This window comes from Lontra canadensis, unplaced genomic scaffold, assembly GCF_010015895.1.
Source record: "Lontra canadensis isolate GAN:19392208 unplaced genomic scaffold, GSC_riverotter_1.0 scaffold57, whole genome shotgun sequence".
NCBI classification, from domain to species: domain Eukaryota; kingdom Metazoa; phylum Chordata; class Mammalia; order Carnivora; family Mustelidae; genus Lontra; species Lontra canadensis.
The window spans coordinates 5,187,576-5,204,729 of NW_022631051.1; the positions used below are offsets into that span (position 1 = coordinate 5,187,576).

Here is a 17,154-nt window from a genome sequence, read left to right on the forward strand (position 1 = left end):
CCTGGGTGGAGGTCTTCTCAGCCCTACATTGTGCTTTGTGTGCATGGCTCGAAAGGAAAGTGGTGAGGAAAGCTCTGGAGAGTCTGGGGAGAAGTAGTCCATTACTGCTTCTTCAGGGAGGCAGCATCCGCCCAGCTCGCCATTTCCCTGCCTTTCCCTGTGATTTCACGTTGGCTTCCTTCCTGAGTTGCTCCACATGGTTCCTTTTAGTGCCATAAATCAACAAGGCGTATCCGCGCACCCAGACCCCAGGGAGGTCAGTGCTGGTCTCACGGATGAAGAGTGAGCCCTGCTGGGCTCGCCTTGCGGGTGGCCCCTGCGCTCCTCCCCTCACAGCTGTGAGGTCCCCACTTTACAGATGAGAACACTGAGCTGGGGATCTCTGGGGACGTCTCTTCTGCCGGCCAGCCACAGAACAGTGGCTCCAACTCAGGCCTTCCTCACTTGAGGGTGCCTTTGTGTTCCCCACTATTGCTTCCTGCCTTTCCCAAGTCAGGCAAACAACTACGGTACTATAGGATGTGGCTTTTCCTTTTTCAGTCAGTCCAGATCTTTCCTTAACTTGATAGCTAAATTGTAATCCCCTCGAGCAAAGTTAGGAGTTGTTTTTGACACCCAGGGGTTACAACCCAATTCATCACTTGGGTTACGGATGGGACCCCTTCCAAATGATTTGGGAATAATAGTGTTAAAATGAGGAAACCCTGCTAGTTAGGACAATCAAATTTCCCCTCAGAAGTTTGCTATCACTGATGGTTTCCCAGTGAGTGTGCCTTAAGTTCTAAAGGTATAAAAAAGAGTTCTAAATATGTCATGTAACAAGTCAGTTTTTTTAAAATAAATGTATAATTTCCCATGAAGTTGTATCGTATATGATATATACGTGTATATGATATGTATATGTGTGTGATATAAATGTGTGTATATGATATATATATATATATATATGAAATGATACAACTTCATGGGAAATAGGCTCATGTGTGTGGCTAATGCATTTTCCAGGCTGGATAAAATTGTGATTTTTTTTTTTTTAATAAAAGCATCTGTAATGTTGTGTTACTTTTGAAATTAAGGTCAGAACTTTAAGACCATTGACTTCTTACAGTCTTTCCGATGGACCCAAATGTAGTTCCAAACTGTGGAGAAGCAGTGGTCTAGGGAGACCAACAGACAAGAAAAGTGAGGCTCATTGTTTTCATTTTTAAAACCCTCAAGTTGCAGAAAGAAAACAGTCCCCGGAGAAGTGGCAGTTTCCTCTGTGATCAAAAGGAAGGCAACATGCGCCCCTTTGCCCACCCGGGAAGTCCCCGAATGCCCCGTCCTTTGGGGGTGTGGCCCTGCACGGACACCGACTCCGCCCCGTTTGAAGACCGGCCGCTGTCCAAGCTGAAGGAATCGGACAGATGTTCAGCACGGGAAAACCTCTACTTGGACGCCTTGTCTCTGGATGACGAGTCAGAGGAGCCTCCAGCCCGAGGGCCCCAGCGGGAGTTCAGGAACTGCCTTCCCCAGGTCGGCCTGGGATTTGGGGTCCAGTTAACTGCTGCAGGACCAAGGGGTTGTGAGGAGAGTTGGCCATCTGGCCGGCAGGCTCGGGTTTTGCAAATTGCAGCCTCTGGGTTGAGTAGGCAGGAAACCTTCAGAGTGCCAAGATCTTTGCTTAGTGGTCCCGACCCCAAATTCCTAGGGCGAGCTGCATTCACTTTCACTTTGCAAACATGTCTCGGGTTTGGAGACACTGGTCTCGCCCATGAACAGGTCCAGGAAAACACACAGAGATCTTTCATTCTGTGAAGTATAGGTCTGCAACCTCTCTTTAAATCACCGCAGCCTTCTGATTCTTAACACTTACTGGTAACAGAAAAAAATCTGTTCCAAAGAAGGTACCTCACATTGGGAAATGCTAAGTGTCACTAAACAATGACATGCTATAAATTCTTATTCTCTACAAAGGGGGGAAAATCCAGCACTTAGAAGCCGTGCGTAAATTAGATCAACAATGCAGTAAGCTCAACTCTGGGCTCAGATTTCCATGGCACAATGTCAGGTTTTTCTGGTTATGCCCTTTCTACAACTGGGTTTTTGTTTTTTGGGGTTTTTTTTAAAGATTTTATTTATTTATTCGAGAGAGCACAATGAGGGGAGAGGGAGAAGCAGGCTCCCTGCTGAGCCAAGAACCCGACATGGGGCTCGATCCCGGGATGCCGGGATCACCACCCGAACCAAAGGCAGACACTTAATCGACTGAGCCACCCAGGTGCCCTTCTGCAACTGGGTTTTAAAACCGGGTTGGATTTTAGGAATCATTACCTGTGAGTCAGTTTAACAGCTGCTGTACCTGTTACTTAACCTGTCCAAAGGCAGACTTCAAAGAGTTGGTGTCAAGTAGTGTTGAAATGGGGGCCAGTTAGACTTCGGTCTGGTGTCTGTGAGGTCAAATACCTTCTTGGCAGTGTGCGCCAGGTGGCATGACATCACCAGGATGCCATCCTGTTTGATCTGCTGGCAATTCCCATGGTGCAGCTGCACAGCAGAGAGGAAGCAAACCGGGGTCGGGAGTCCACAGCCCCATACTGAGCTGCCACAGAGCAGACGTCCTTGTAAGCTTCCTCTGATTCCACATGGCAAAGCTCACAACAGAAGTGCTCAAGCCAGAGGCTGTTGCATCACCTTTTACACTGAGGCTTAGACTGAGGGACATAGCTGCCACCTTCCTCTCCCTGGGGGGGTGGGGGGGTACGCATCTTCCCTTCTCCCACCTCCTCCTCCTCTCTCTCTCACACGAGCACACACACATTCAGATGTATTCGGGTCATGACAAAAGCCAGCTTTGAAGTTCACACAGGTAGCTTCCTTTATTGAAACCCAGGAGAGCACTTTCTTCACGACCTAGTATATAGCCAGTTTTTCTCACTCACATGGGCTCCTCCCTGGACTGCCGGAGCTCCAACCCCTCATCACACTGTGGTTCTGGTTTTATTATTATACTTCAAAGGGCTGAGGGGCAGGAGCATTCCTGACCAAAACTTGGCCTCGGTGTACATTTTAAATGGGATTTTCCTGTGGCCAAAGCGCAAAAACAGATTATTTAGCACGTTGAAAGGGCCTGGCAACCATATTAACTGATTCAGATGATCTAATTTCTTCTTTGTAGGAAGAAGAAAATCACAAAGGAAATCTTCAAAGGTAAGTAAGACTGATGAAAACAATAGTCGGCTACTGAAATTAAAACCTCTCTGTCTTAAAATTCTATCTTGTCACCAGAACCTGTGGTAACACTGTCTTGAGAATGACTTAAAGTAAGACTTCTGAGTACGTAGTTGCTTTATTATTATTGATTATTTGCCATAGAAAGGCCAGTGGGTGTTAGTGTCATGGTGAGAACAGTTACAATTGTGTATCGTGTATATAAAGGAATGTTGTGTCTAGTGGTTTCTGAACAGTCCACAGAAACCCCTCACTTCTCATTTAGTCTGGAAAGACTCCCTCTTGATGTGCTCGGAGACATTTTATATACTGTGCATTTAAAGTTCTACCAGGAGAGTTAATTAAAATATTTCCTGTCCATAAACCCTAAAGTAAATACAAAGTGATTGATATTGGCAATGTTCATTATCATCCATTTTAGGTCATTTGTATGATAGGATATACCTGAAAAGACACATCTAAGCAAATTTGTTTATATTTAAACATTGAAAACACAACTGAGCGGAAAGATTTCCTGTACACAACTCCCCCCATCCTCACTCACATGCTTTTTCTTTGTAGACGAACACATGCTATTTCCACCACAGGAAACTTATCCTCAGGGCAGTTCGCTGTTTCCAGATCTCCTCATCCCTGGTTTTCCTGTGAACTTCAGGGCCATGAATTACTGTCTCCTTCCCATTTTGCCCGGTATTGGGTTCATCCCAAACCATCCAAAACACCTATGGTGTATTTCTATCCTTCAGGCATTGTCTTGTCTGGTCATTCTCGGACAGTCCAGGGCCGCATTCAAAAGCCAGAGCCTGGTTTCAAATGCACATCTGCTCTCGTCACCATGAGTTAGGTAACCACCCTGTGCCTCAGTTTCCTCATCTGTAAACAAAAGGTGTTTCCATTTCTTCACAGCTTAAATGTGTTACTACACATAAAACAGAGTAGTGCCTGACACAGAGTAAATGGTCAACAAAATTTAGCTATCTTCACGGAACTCTTCACTTAGTAGCTCTTATTTTTTAAAGTTTATTTTTTTAATAATCTCTACACCCAATGTGGGGCTCGAACTCACAACCCCAAGATCAAGAGTCGTACACTCTACTGACTAAGACAGCCAGGCACCCCCTATTTTTTATCTTATTGCTGCTATTAATTTTAAAAGTCATCCATACTTAGAAAAATTAATCCTAAATTAAAACTTAAATAACGCAATATCAGAAATATTAAAACTTACATTTCAGGGGACCCTGGGTGACTCAGTTGGTTAAGCGTCTGCCTTTGGCTCAGGTCAGTGTTGGGCTCCCTCCCAGCGGGAAATCTCTTTCTCCCTCTCCCTCTGCCCCCTGTCCACTTGTGTTCTGTCTCTCAAATAAATGAACAAAATCTTAAAAAAAAAAAAAAGTACGTATCAAAATGTCTAAGGCAAGAAAGTACACGTGTTGTCCTCACTATCCCCTTCTTCCTCTTGGTTCTAGCAGTTTCCTGTCTTCCCCCCAATACCTTCTTCTGTGCGCCTTCATGCGCTGGCACGTTTCTAGTGTGTCCTGGTTTTGTATCTGTTTTGTTTTGGCCACTGCTAAGGCTGATGTGTTCCCTTTCTCTGCCCACATCACCTCTGTTCCATGAGATCCATCCAAGGCCTGGGAACAGAAAGGCCCCAGGCCGGTGCACTGGCTTAACTCTGAGGCTAGTTCCTCCGTGGGCAGAAACGGGGCTCAGACGAGCCATGTCCAAGAAATGTGGAAAGGATTGGGGTTTCAGTACCTACGGGGCATTTCCCAGTCCCCAGTGTACAACGCTCTGAAGCTTATCATTTTTTTTTTAATTTTATTTCTTTAACAGAGAGAGCACAAGCAGGGTGAGCAGCAGAGTGCGAGGGAGAAGCAAACTCCCCGCTGAGCAGGGAGCCTGATGCAGGGCTCGATCCCAGGACCCTGAGATCATGACCTGAGCCAAAGGCAGCTGCTTAACCCACTGAGCCACCCAGGCACCTGAAGCTCATTATTAATTCAGCAACTCCCTGACTTGGCTAGAGGCAAGAAGAGAAAAATTGCACTTACTGGAAGGCTTCATATCTATGATAAATGGACCCATCCCTCCTATTTCTTTTTCTTTTCAGTGCTAGTTGTAGCCAGCTTGCTGTTCTTCATCGGCCCATGGGAGAGTTTGTAGATTATTTCTAACAACAACAAAAAAATCACTAACTTTTGCCTCTAGTGAGAAATAACAAGATAGAAAGCCTACTGGTATCATTTGTAGCCTTCTGTCTTTTACTCCAGGGTGGCAACCCAGGGTGAGGGCAAAGGTACCCAGGTCTTTGCCAGTTCTGTGAGCCAGTCCATGTGGTACACAGACCCCAGTTCTAGCCTCACCATCATTAATGGTTTCTGCAGTGGAGTGGCCCATGCACGCTCCTTCTGGGACCCGGTTGTGCTGGTCTGAAACCCTAAGTATTTAAACTTCTGTTTGGGGTGCGCAGATAGGAATATGTCCTATGAGAAGGTGGTCTCGTTGCAGAGAGAGTGAGTCTGCATATGCCCCTGCCTCGGGATTTCCTGCGATTTCCTGCCAGAGGGTCCAGCGGGTTGACAAGCTGCTTAAGCGCTCCAGCAACCTCCTGTTTTAGCATTTTAGAATCCCCAGCACCTCATATGGTGCCTGCCCTGGCCTATAGGAGGCAGTCGGGAAATTCACACCAACTAGAAATACATGGAATGAAAGCACTAATTATCCATGAATCTACATCCAAAACCACGTCCATCAGGCAGCACTTACCCGACCCTGGCTCTCCCTTCAGCTCAGACCTCTTCACCCTCCCATGTGTTTGAGTGTCTGCAGGCGTCTTCTTCTCATCCAAGAATACAGGAGGAGCAGGAACACATCACAGGCTGGGCTGTACAGGAGGGAGCAGGTGGGGAGGGAAGACCTGAGCCCTGGTGGTGGATTTCAGCAGGGCAGGATGGAGTTTCTGAGGAAGTCGTATTTGGAAATCACGTGCCCACCTGTCACACCTTCCACTTCCCTCCTTTGCTCCACATCTTCCCTTTGGCCTCTGGGGATGACCCTTAGTACAGTTGACCCCTGAACAACACGGATTGAACTACACAGGTCCACCTAGATGTGGATTTTTTCCCAGTATATACAGTACAGTGCTGTAAATGTATTTTCTCTTCCTTGTGGTTCTCAGAATAACATTTTCTTTCATTAGCTCATTTTATTACAAGAATACAGTATTTAATACATACCCCAAAGTATGTGTTATATAAACTGCTTATCTTCTGGATAAAGCTTCTGCTCAACAGTAGGCTATGAGTAGTTAAGTTTGGGGGGAGTCAGAAATTGTACATGGATTTTCACCTACATGGGAGTGGGACCAGCTGACCCCCGTGATGTTCAAGGGTCAATGGTACTTCACCAGAAGTTCATCCAGCAGAGGATGAGGCCGGCAGATGAACAGGATGTCAGATTATACCTGTGATGTTGTGGTATCGACCCCCTTGGTGCACACCATTTGCGGGGTTTGGATCAGGACGGGGCTGTATTTCCGTCAGTAGTTCGAGCACCTGCCTCAGTGCCGGGGATTCGGAAACTCTTTTAGGTTAGGGATTGAAGGCACTCATCAGCTAGGTGTCCTTCTTGTTTTGGAGCAACCACAGGCCAAAATGAAAGCATTCCAAAGTGGGTTTGGAGCTTAGCTCTGACCAGCGCCCAGAGCCCAGCCTCCTGCTCGTTCCGAGGTAGTTGAGGGCCGCCTGTATGAAACTCTGACTCCTACGAGGCTCCCGGAACAATTCCAGGGCCATGAAGAGTCCGTTGAACACGCACAGGGGCGGCTCAGGAGCAAAGAACATCCAGCGGCTGGAAGGCGTCCGGGTAGTGGAGGCGGATGGAGACTGAGGCACAGTCGGGCCGCGCGGGGGCGGGAAGCTCGAGCTGCGGGGTCAGGGGCGGAGGTGAGCACGCTTCTCGGCTGAGGGGCAGCTGACACCCTCTTCTCTCCCACTTTCCCCAGGGCTGTGTCTGTGTCCTCCATGTCTGAGTTCCAGCGTCTGATGGATGTCTCTCCCTTCCTGCCTGAGAAGGGCCTGCCGGCGGCCAGCAGCAAAGAGGACGTCACCCCGCCCCTGTCTCCGGACGACCTGAAGTACATCGAGGAGTTCAACAGCAAGAGCTGGGAGGAGAGGCCCCCGGAGCCGTGGGCAGACAGGACCGAGGTGGGGCGGGCAGGGAATGAGGCCAGCGCGGAGCCTTTCCCCGACTCCTCCTGGTACCTCACCACGAGTGTCACCATGACCACGGACACCATGACCAGCCCAGAGCACTGCCAGAAGCAGCCCCTGCGGAGCCACGTGTGCGCCGAGCAGGCGGGGGTGCGGGTGCTGCACAGCCCGCCCGCCGTCCGCAGGATGGACAGCATCGTGGTGGCCGGGGGCGAGGGCAAGGGCCGGTCAGAGCCCGAGTGCCCATTTCCCACGAGCAGACCCAGGGGGGGCGCTGGAGACGCAAAGGGGGGTCCCTCAGAACACGTGCTTAGCAGGTGGCCTTGTGCCCCCTCCAGACACCCCCGGGACTATGTGGAGGGAGGACTGCGCCCCCTGGAAAGCTCCCTCTGCACCCCTCTGGGGTTCACCTCCCCACTACACAGTCTGCAGATGTCCAAGAACATGAGTGATGACATGAAGGAGGTGGCCTTCTCTGTGAGGAACGCCATATGCTCCGGTCCCGCCAAGCCTCCTGTCAAGGACATGGCCTGCCAGACCAATGGGTCCCGGACAACAGGGACACAGACCGTGCAGACCATCAACGTTGGCCTGCAGACCGAAGCCCTGCGTGGCAGCACCATCACCAGCAGCCCCCATAAGTGTCTCACGCCAAAGGCAGGGGGTGGTGCCACGCCCGCGTCATCTCCTTCCCGTGGCCTTAGGAGCAGGCAGGTGGCCCCCGCCATCGAGAAGGTGCAGGCCAAGTTTGAACGCACATGCTGCTCCCCCAAGTACGGGTCTCCCAAGCTGCAGAGGAAGCCCCTCCCCAAAGCTGAGCAGCCAAATAGCAGGACCTCCCTGGGGCTAGCCCCAAAGGGGTGCAGTGAGTCAGCCTGGGCCCGCTCCACCACCACAAGAGAGAGCCCCGTGCACACCGCCATCAACGATGGCCTCTCCAGCCTCTTCAACATCATCGACCACAGCCCCGTGGTGCAGGACCCCTTCCAGAAGGGGACACGGACCGGGAGTCGGTCTCGCTCAGCAGAACCTCGGCCAGACCTGGGCCCAGGCCAGGAAACAGGCCCCAGTTCCCGAGGACGGTCCCCCAGCCCCATTGGGGCTGGCTCAGAGACATGGAGGGAGGAAGGGGGAGAGGGCACGCCCCTGAGGCAGGACTTATCCGCTCCCCCTGGTTACACACTCGCTGAGAACGTAGCCCGGATCCTCAACAAGAAGCTGTTGGAGCATGCCTTAAAGGAGGAGAGGAGGCACGCCCCCCACGGGCCCCCAAGTCTTAACAGTGACAACCACATGGGAGAAAGAGTCAAAGCTGAACCAGGGTCCATTGAGGTAATAAGGCTGAGTATTCCAACCCTCACCCCACCAGCTCTTCTGTTTAAATGCTCAGAAAAGATGTGTAAACCTGGGGTTTTGTTAGGTCATCTGATTTCAAGAATCCTTATCCGTAATGGGTTCTTGTGAGCTGGAAAATTCAGGAGTTATGGGAGAATTGGATAGGCAGAAACACAAGCCCTGGGTTACTCCTAAAGAAGAGTCCATGTTCTTGTCCTCGGTGATCTTTTCTTGAAGATGTAGCTCAGGGTTTGACTCAGGTTCTCTGGTCTAGGTGATTGATGCTCGTCTATCTGGGCCTTTCACTTGGGGTTATAATTTGTCCTCTTTCTGTGTGAATTTGTGTCCTAGAAACGTGCATGTGTGTGAGGTGTGTTGGAGTCACATCAGAGCTGTCTGAGTGCTCCAGATCTTTATCCGGGACAACACAAGAGGTGTGCTAGAGAGGCTGATAACGTGGAATGTCCCAGGAGGTCTGGACTCCAGTGCTGGCTTCAGTACAGAATAGCAGTCCTCTGTCTCCCTGGCCATAAAACTGGGTGAGGCAGATGGATAAGATCAAAAATCCCGCCTTCCTACTATGTGATGATTACTGTTATCCCTCTTATGTCTTTCATATGACCATCACACCATATACGACCACCCATCCCAGCACCTGTGATTATTATGCAATTATTATTACTTTCCCCTTAACATTATTCACTGATGGGCTGGCCTTGAATTTTGATCTCACGTGTTTCCACGCACAGTATGTCCACACCACACCATTTTAAGAACAGTCCGCATTTCCACTTCAAGAGTGAGTGAAACAAAACAAAGGCTGACGGTTTTCCTGGGACCGGACGCATAGGGGCTGTGGGCCTGGTGTGGTGGGGCGGCGCACGGTCCCCGCTTCCATCAGACACTGTTGGGTTGGGGATCCCGCGTGCAGACTGGAGGGTGAGGCCCGCTCACCACTAGCCCAGATGGACAGACTCCAGCCCCGTGGAGTCCAGATACCCATCACCATTCTCCAGGCAGCTCCTGGAGATGGCAAGGGTCAGAGAAGAGAGACATACTCCCCGGGCTGCGGCCCTGCTCTCCCACCATGGCCCAGGCAGCCCTGGCTTCCCAAGTTGGGAGACGAGGCAAGTGTGTTTCCACATTTTCCTAGTGCGGGGCAGGGTGGGGGGTGGTGCGGAATCGGTGGCTCCCAGTGGAACCCACCCAGGAACAATCAACTCAAAATGTAGAGTTTAAACCATGTGGCATTGCCAGGGCCCTACAGAAATGGCAGTGGCCATTTCTTTCAACATAATGATAGTATATTGGCCACGTTTGGAACATGGGTGTCTTTGTGATAAAGCTGCTTAGTACGCTGAGAAGAACAAATACCATGGTTGAGTGTTCTCCTGTGACAAATGGTGTCTTCTGTGGGCTTCTGTTACCCCATCCCTCCAGGGGCCTGAGGTCAGTGACTTTCCTGCCACAAAGGGCTTATTTAGGTGGATGCCCTAAACTTCTTAAGGCTCTGGAAGAATCCGGTGAAATGAGGGCTCGGTCCCAAAACATTACCTGGCTGTGCCTGCACTTAATTCCATTAATATTAGAAACTAAAGAGAAATTAATGTTTAGGAACCAAAAAGGGCTCTGAGTTACAGTGACCACTCCAGGTAATCTGTGATAGTAGAAAGACAACCGCTTCATGTAAATCACAACCTCGAGGCATGAAAACGGTTTTATCAGGACTGAACTGTGCCTATTGCCCTACCAGTCAGGGCCTCTGTAGAATGTCTGTTTTAGATTTTCTTCTCACTGGGTGTGCTTGCTACCAAAGAGATGATTGGCCAAGCTTGGGGATTCAGAACCTGCGCAGAGTGCCCAGTGACAGAGATTAGATGTTGTGGACTCTCTTTTCCTTTTCTGTTGGAATTTTGCTGGCTCTCAATTCCACTGGAGTTCCTCCTTGTCTAAACTGACTTCCTGTATTAGGCCCATTGGAAACCCTTTCCCATCACTCCATAAATTATGTAGTAAGTAGTTCTGGGTTTTCATTCCAGATTCACCAGGACTAATGCTGATTATCCAGCCTGCCCCGAGCGCCCGGCTGTGGGCCCTTCCCTGAACACGTGCTCGGATGCCGGATCAGGGGACCTCCCTGGCGGGGGTGGGGCACAACCGGAAATCTCCCTTGTCTTTTCTTGCTCCCCCGGCCCCCATGGTTATATTTATCCTCTTTTTCTCTTGAAGCTGTAGTACCAGCTCTGCCCTGCAGAGAAGCTAAGAGGAGAGTTATGGTGTGAAAGAAGAGAATAATCTGGAAATGCAGTGCTATTCTTCCCTCCTGTGTCTAGTGGACAGTGTGAAGGGAACTTCTCAGTGAGAACAGTGGCCACGTGATCGTTGCAACTAAAACAGACCATATAATCCTCTGTTTCAAATACAGTTAGTCATGTGGCTTCTATCCCTATGTGTGCCAAAGGGTTTCTGAAAAGTGAAACGCCAAAGGGCAAATCAGGGAGGAGCAGAAAGCAGAAGGGAGAGGTCTGTTGCTGTTCCGTCGTGAGGGTCCCTCTGTGCGCTGGACCACCCGGACCCAGGCAGAGAGAGGCCTGCGCACCTGCGCGTGCACCTGCCCGCTTCTGCGGGCCTCACGTCTCTCCTGATAGCTGTCCCTGGAGCTGCCACCAGACTTGTTGACTTTAAACCTTTACTGTTCTTTTTTAAAAACTACTTTCCAACCTACTTGCTTTTCTTTTCTTTCTCTGTCTGTTCTGTCCAGAACCAAACTGTCTTACTAACTGCCCCCTGGGGACTCTAGCCCTGCCTGCCTCATGCCGTAAGTGCTTTCTACCTTCTTCGCACACCGTCTGGAAAGGTCCTCTGTGTAATTCGGGGTTGGTATCTGACACTCAGAAATGAGGCTGAATCATGCCAGGTGGATCTGCCCTGTCCGGAGAGACCGCCGCCAGCCTGCCCTGGCCTGGAGTCCATCTTCAGGAGCCAGTCGGCAGGCGTAGACATCCCCAGTTGCTCCCTGGAGTAGCGAGTGCTCACTGTGAAGAAATTCTGCTAACGTTTCCGCTCTCTGCTTTCAGAGGGGCAAAGGGATATTGGCCGGAGAGGGGACTGCGTCGGGCACAGGGGGCTGGCCTGTGGGGGTCTGTGAGCCCAGCGTTTTCCCAGTCGGCCTGTACCTGCTCGCTGGTATTCTAAGGCACATACACACCACCAGATGCTATAATGAGCTGTGACCATTATGCGATGAGGCTTTTCTCTCTTTCAACAACCGCACCAGAAGGAATAAATCCAAATGTATCTTGTCCTTCCAGGTGATCACCATAGGTGACGTAGTAAGCACTCATTAAATATTTGTTGGGATGAATCAACAACAAAGCCATCCCTTGTTCCAAAAAATAGCCTCACGATTGTCATCTGAGCCTGAATTGAGGCATGGGAAAAAAATCCCATCTTAGCTTTGATCAAGAATTGGTCACCCACCCACCTCACCCATAGGTCTTAACTCAAGAGTGCTAAATACAAAAATGCGGTTGGCTCTCAAAGATGAAGGAGGTGCTCCCAAGATAAAATGGCCACACAGCCCTATGCAGTAGCCTCTCAGGGAAGGACAAGATCATTTGCTTGTCTATGCTGGTGTGTTACTAAAGAGAAAGTTATGCTTGAACCCATGGTCCCCCACTTCTTCCTTTTAGGTGTTCACATGGTCTAATCAAAAAGCCCGTTCTGGTCCAGCATTGACCAGGTGGGAAAGGGCTGTTGTGGAGTCAGGGAAAAAAAAAACTATGGTAGCAGCCATCCCCATTTTCAACATACCTGCCACACATGTAACACACATCACACACTCCTACACAGCACATGCAGCACACGACACACACCAGATGACACAAAGCACACACATGCCATATGCCCTCAGACACGGCACATACAACGCAGCACTCATACCCAACATGATCCCACACATACACTACACAACACACACAAAATACAAACAGAACACAACATGCAAATCTTAATACCAGGAGCAGAGACAGAAAAAGACAAAGCAGTGGCAGGTTTCCCAAGCCACACAACACCGGCACATGTGCACCCGCGGGCTGAGGTGAGGGGAGGACAGCTCCCCCACTTTGAACCCCCTCAATTTGCATCTCAGCTATTTCAGGCTGGGCTTCGTGGGCGAGGTCTTCCTGGTTGTCATGGTTCCCATCAGTCGAGTGCTTTGCTAATCCAGGCTTCCCCATCCTCTGCTAGGACACAGAGTCACAAAGAGGCAGGAGATGTTTAAGAGTCGTCTCCAGTGTTAAAGCCATTTTCCACTGGGCCCACGGGGGAGGCAGGAACCACCTCACTCCATCACTCTTCCAGAAGGACCACACCGTGCTATGTCTTCCGCCCTCCCTCCTCCTCCCATTGCTCATCGACATAGCTCACTGTCTCTTCTCTGCTGTCACTCCCTGCTCCGCAGACCAAACCGTCCTCATCCTGGCCTCTGTGCTTGCTTGTCCCATATCTGTCGGTCTTCTGCCGCCCTTCCTGACAGGCTCTGAGCGCCTGTGTTCTCTGTCATTCTTCATCACAGTGGCTTACCATCTCAGCTTTTTCTCGTTTGAGTGTCACTTGGGGCGGGGGCGGGTTCTGCCCCCCCAGGGAACTCACCGTTTCCTCACGCCCCCACCACTCTCTTCTGGGCACCGGCATGCTCCCAAGTGTGGGCATCCTTGCTTCCTGTCCTGCAGACTAAGTAGCTCGACACTCACTAACACTAGGAAAGGAGCGCGGGCCCCTGAGAAGTCCGACAAGTGGTTGGCCCTCTGGTTGAGTGTGTTGTGCACAATCTGTTCTCCGAGGATGTAGGATCCCTGTGACAAGCGCAAGCACACTCTGATTTCCACTTTTTAAAATGCTGCAGCAAGGAAGAATCATTAAAAAAAATCAGAACGAAGTTAAAATTTCTGCCTGCAGCATTTTTTTTTCCATGCCGTGGGAGTTTGTTTAACCCACTGCCAGTCAACTTAGAATAAGCAGTAGCAGAGTTCGTTTTAAGGTGAGTCTTGTTGCTAATGCAGCTGGATAAATCATGGGTCTCTTCGTGAGCCTCCCAACAGACCAAAGCGTAGTGAGGCTGGCCTGTTAGGGCCAGGTCCCTGTGGCTAGTAGATCATTCAGGAAGACCAAAAGGATCTGGTCAACTGGGTTAGGATGTGACCAGTGACCGGTGGCTCTCCCACCTCCATAGGCTCCAGCCCAATCTGGAAGACGCTGTGTAAAAACCCATCTCATTGCATTGCCATGTTTTGATCATACTTTGCTATCTTCTCATTACTATGTCACTGATCATCTTGTGCTGAATTTTTCACTTAACACTTTAAGTTATTCTCCTGGAGTAAAATATGAATTAACATTCTGAAGTTGCCCCTGACCCATTGCATTGAACTTGAGTCTGTTGAGAAGTGTGTTTGAGGAGAGTCACACCCCACGCTCCCCCGCCCCAATCCAGAGGACCTGTCGGTGTGAGTAACCCTGTCTTTCTCTTTCTCGGCTTTGAAGGAACTACCTTGTTCCGCACTAGCTCCATCCCTAGAACCCTGCTTCTCCAGGCCCGAGAGACCAGCAAACCGTCGCCCTCCGTCCCGTTGGGCCTCACATTCCCCCACTGCCTCACCGGCTCAGTCACCCGGAGACCCAGCCTCATTGGAGGAGCTCGGCGACGAGGAGCCACCAGGGGAGAAGACACACCTGTGACGAGTGCAAGTTTGCATGGATTATCAGGGAATAATTCCCTGTAATTTGCATAACCACACTGTCGTCATCAACCAGGCTCCGCCCACAAGGAGAGATCTAGCTTTCCCAAGGTTAAAGAATGTTTTTAAAAAACACACAGCTGCTGAATGTCCAACCTGTGAACCTGAGATGTTTCCAGAATGAAACCGTAAACGTGCCTGTAATAATTTTTTTCATAGCTCAGAAAACTATTTTTGTCTCCATCTTTTTTACACACAGTATATGAAACAAAAAAAAGCTAGATAAGATATAAATAAATTTAAACAATAAAATTTTAAAGATGTACATTTTAAGAGATTCTGAACACCCTTGCTTTCGATACTGGCTGCCTCTCTGTTAAATTTGCACTGTTACACTTTGGTTTGGTTAATTTCCACGTTGAATTAGGGTGTGTTAAGTTAATTTTATTTTGTCAGTGTTTTGGGTTTTTAAGAATTTTTGAAATGCTTCAGACTGTCTGATTCAGTGAACTTTTTGTAGTGAAAAAGCCATGAAGCCAGTCGACAAGACCGACATCCTCTCTATGCGAGGGGATACACGTCCGCATTCTTGAAAAGGTACAGAGTCCTCAGCCGGGCTTACCAAATTCGCTGTATAATCCACGTACTCTACTTGACTTGCACGTCTTTGGGTTCGAAGCGCTGGGGTGCCTGTACATACTGCTGCTGTGGTCTCGCCATCGCCTAAGTGTGAGTCACCTGTCCCACCGTAATACGTTGTGAATCCCTCGTACTGTACTTTTATTGTTGTCCTCTTGCACTGAGATACAACAGCAATGGCATTTTTAAATTATTGTTAACGATGAACTGGCAATATGCAGTGTTTACTCAAAGTTTTCTTGTTTAAGGAAAAGCACTACAAAAAGTCAGGAGGGTACCACACTGAATCAAAGGATGGTGCCTCAGAGTCTGTATGAGACAATGATGAAGTAGAAATAAAGCCTTTACAAGATGGCGGCCTGTGCCGGGACCTCGTGTTTCACATGCCCTGCACCCTCTTCTAAGGGCTTAAGTGACAGTTTTCCATAGCCAGGGGAATGAGGGAGAGGGGAGGTCCTGACACACCTCACTGGGGCAAACTGTGAGCGTGTGGTGCCCCGCAGCTTCCCTGTTCTCTGGAAGAGCGTCCTGGGGTAGATGAAAAGGCAACATCATTCTGACTGAAAACATGGCGGGCGTGGAGGTATGAGGAAACTCATACCCAAAGTCCAAATGTGCCCGGCCTTTCTCCCTCTCCCTTCCTTGGGAAAGCGGGAGTGGCCAGTCACCAGAGGGTGCCTCCATCCCTGATGTCTCCGGCCTGTCAGTGGGTGACAGAGTAGGGGTTTATAAAGAGGTAATGCTGCCAAACAGAGCGTAAGAACTGCTTCAGGCCAAATGTCCTTCTCTAGACTCGCTGACAGAATAAGCTCTATTCCCAGCATTCCCACAGTTCCACCTTTAAATATTTTCCCCCAAAATGGAAAATGCCAACTATCAGTGAGGACATGGAGATACTGGAACTCTGGGGCACTCCTGGAGCAGCCGCTGTGGAGAACAGCATGACTGGCCCTGAAGGGAAACCGAATCATCTGTGCTCCAGCGGCTGTGGTCGTAGACCCAGAAGATTTGAAAGCTGGGACTTGAACAGCTCTCAGCACAGTGATGTTCACGGCAGCGTGATCCACAGAGCCAACCGGCGGGAACAACCCGTCCATCAGCAAGCGAATAAATGAGCTGTGGTCTGTCCATGCACCGGAATGCTGTTCAGCCTTAGAAAGCCGGGAGATTCCGGCACATACGTGCTGCCTATCACGTGCACGAGTCTTGAGGACGTCATGTTAAGTAAAATGGGCCAGTCACAAAAATAACAGTGTATGGTTCCAATTCTATGAAGTACCTAGAGTAATCAAAGTTACAGATACAAAAAGGAGAATAATGGTTACCGGGTTACAAGGGAAGAGGAAAGAACAGGGAGTAATTGTTGAATGAGTACAGTTTCTGTTCAGGATGGGCAAGTTCTAGAAACGGATGGTGGTGATGGTGTCCCACAGCACGACTGTACTTCATGCCACTGAACTCTACTCTTAAAATGACTAAAATGGTGAATGCTAATGTATATTTTACCACAGTAACAATTTTAATGCAAAAAATACTCCTAACAAGTCAACAAACTTTACTTCTGTGCCTACCCTGTGCCCATAGTAAATGCTGGAAGGTGCATTAGTGTTTCTCCAGTTGGAAGCAGCCGGCTGGCAGGAAGAAGGGGAGTCATTGGCACTCATAGCTGGAAAAGTGCCAGAAGTGCCATCACAGAGCTGAGCCTCCAACAGTGCCCTCAGGACCCTGGTCTCAAGAGTCAGCTACAGTGGCCCCCAGCAGCTCCTCTTTGTTGCTCAACTCCTAGAGAAAGAAGATCTCTTATGGGTGGCAGCAGCCAAAGCCCCAGGAGTCCTAAATCTCACGGGTTTCCTGTAACTCACACATCGCTCCCTGAGCCAACCGCTGACACATTTGCCCAGCAGAGGACAACAAGGGGGCTGGCAGAATAGAGGCGAAGGTGTCTGGCAGGCAGTGAAGGCAGTGTGCAACGGCGGGGCACGCCAGAGTTAACAAGGAGAGGTCTGGTCATCAGAGAG

The 17,154-nt window shown here is 49.6% G+C and overlaps 1 protein-coding gene across 9 annotated transcripts in view; it reads left to right on the forward strand.

Annotated features, from left to right (window-relative positions):
• Positions 1 to 15,491, forward strand: part of MTCL1 (microtubule crosslinking factor 1) — a 123,491-nt gene extending 108,000 nt beyond the window's left edge. For 6 of the 9 annotated variants that reach the window (XM_032875736.1, XM_032875738.1, XM_032875741.1 and 3 more), the window contains 4 exons: positions 1,219 to 1,515; positions 3,158 to 3,189; positions 7,217 to 8,756; positions 14,304 to 15,491. In XM_032875736.1, the coding sequence (XP_032731627.1) occupies positions 1,219 to 1,515; positions 3,158 to 3,189; positions 7,217 to 8,756; positions 14,304 to 14,498 (2,064 nt within the window). In that variant the 3' untranslated portion in view covers positions 14,499 to 15,491. Of the gene's footprint in view, positions 1 to 1,218; positions 1,516 to 3,157; positions 3,190 to 7,216; positions 8,757 to 11,520; positions 11,578 to 14,303 lie in introns of all 9 variants that reach the window. The other 3 variants (XM_032875742.1, XM_032875744.1, XM_032875745.1) reach the window with 1 other exon arrangement.
• Positions 15,492 to 17,154: the final 1,663 nt, after the last annotated feature.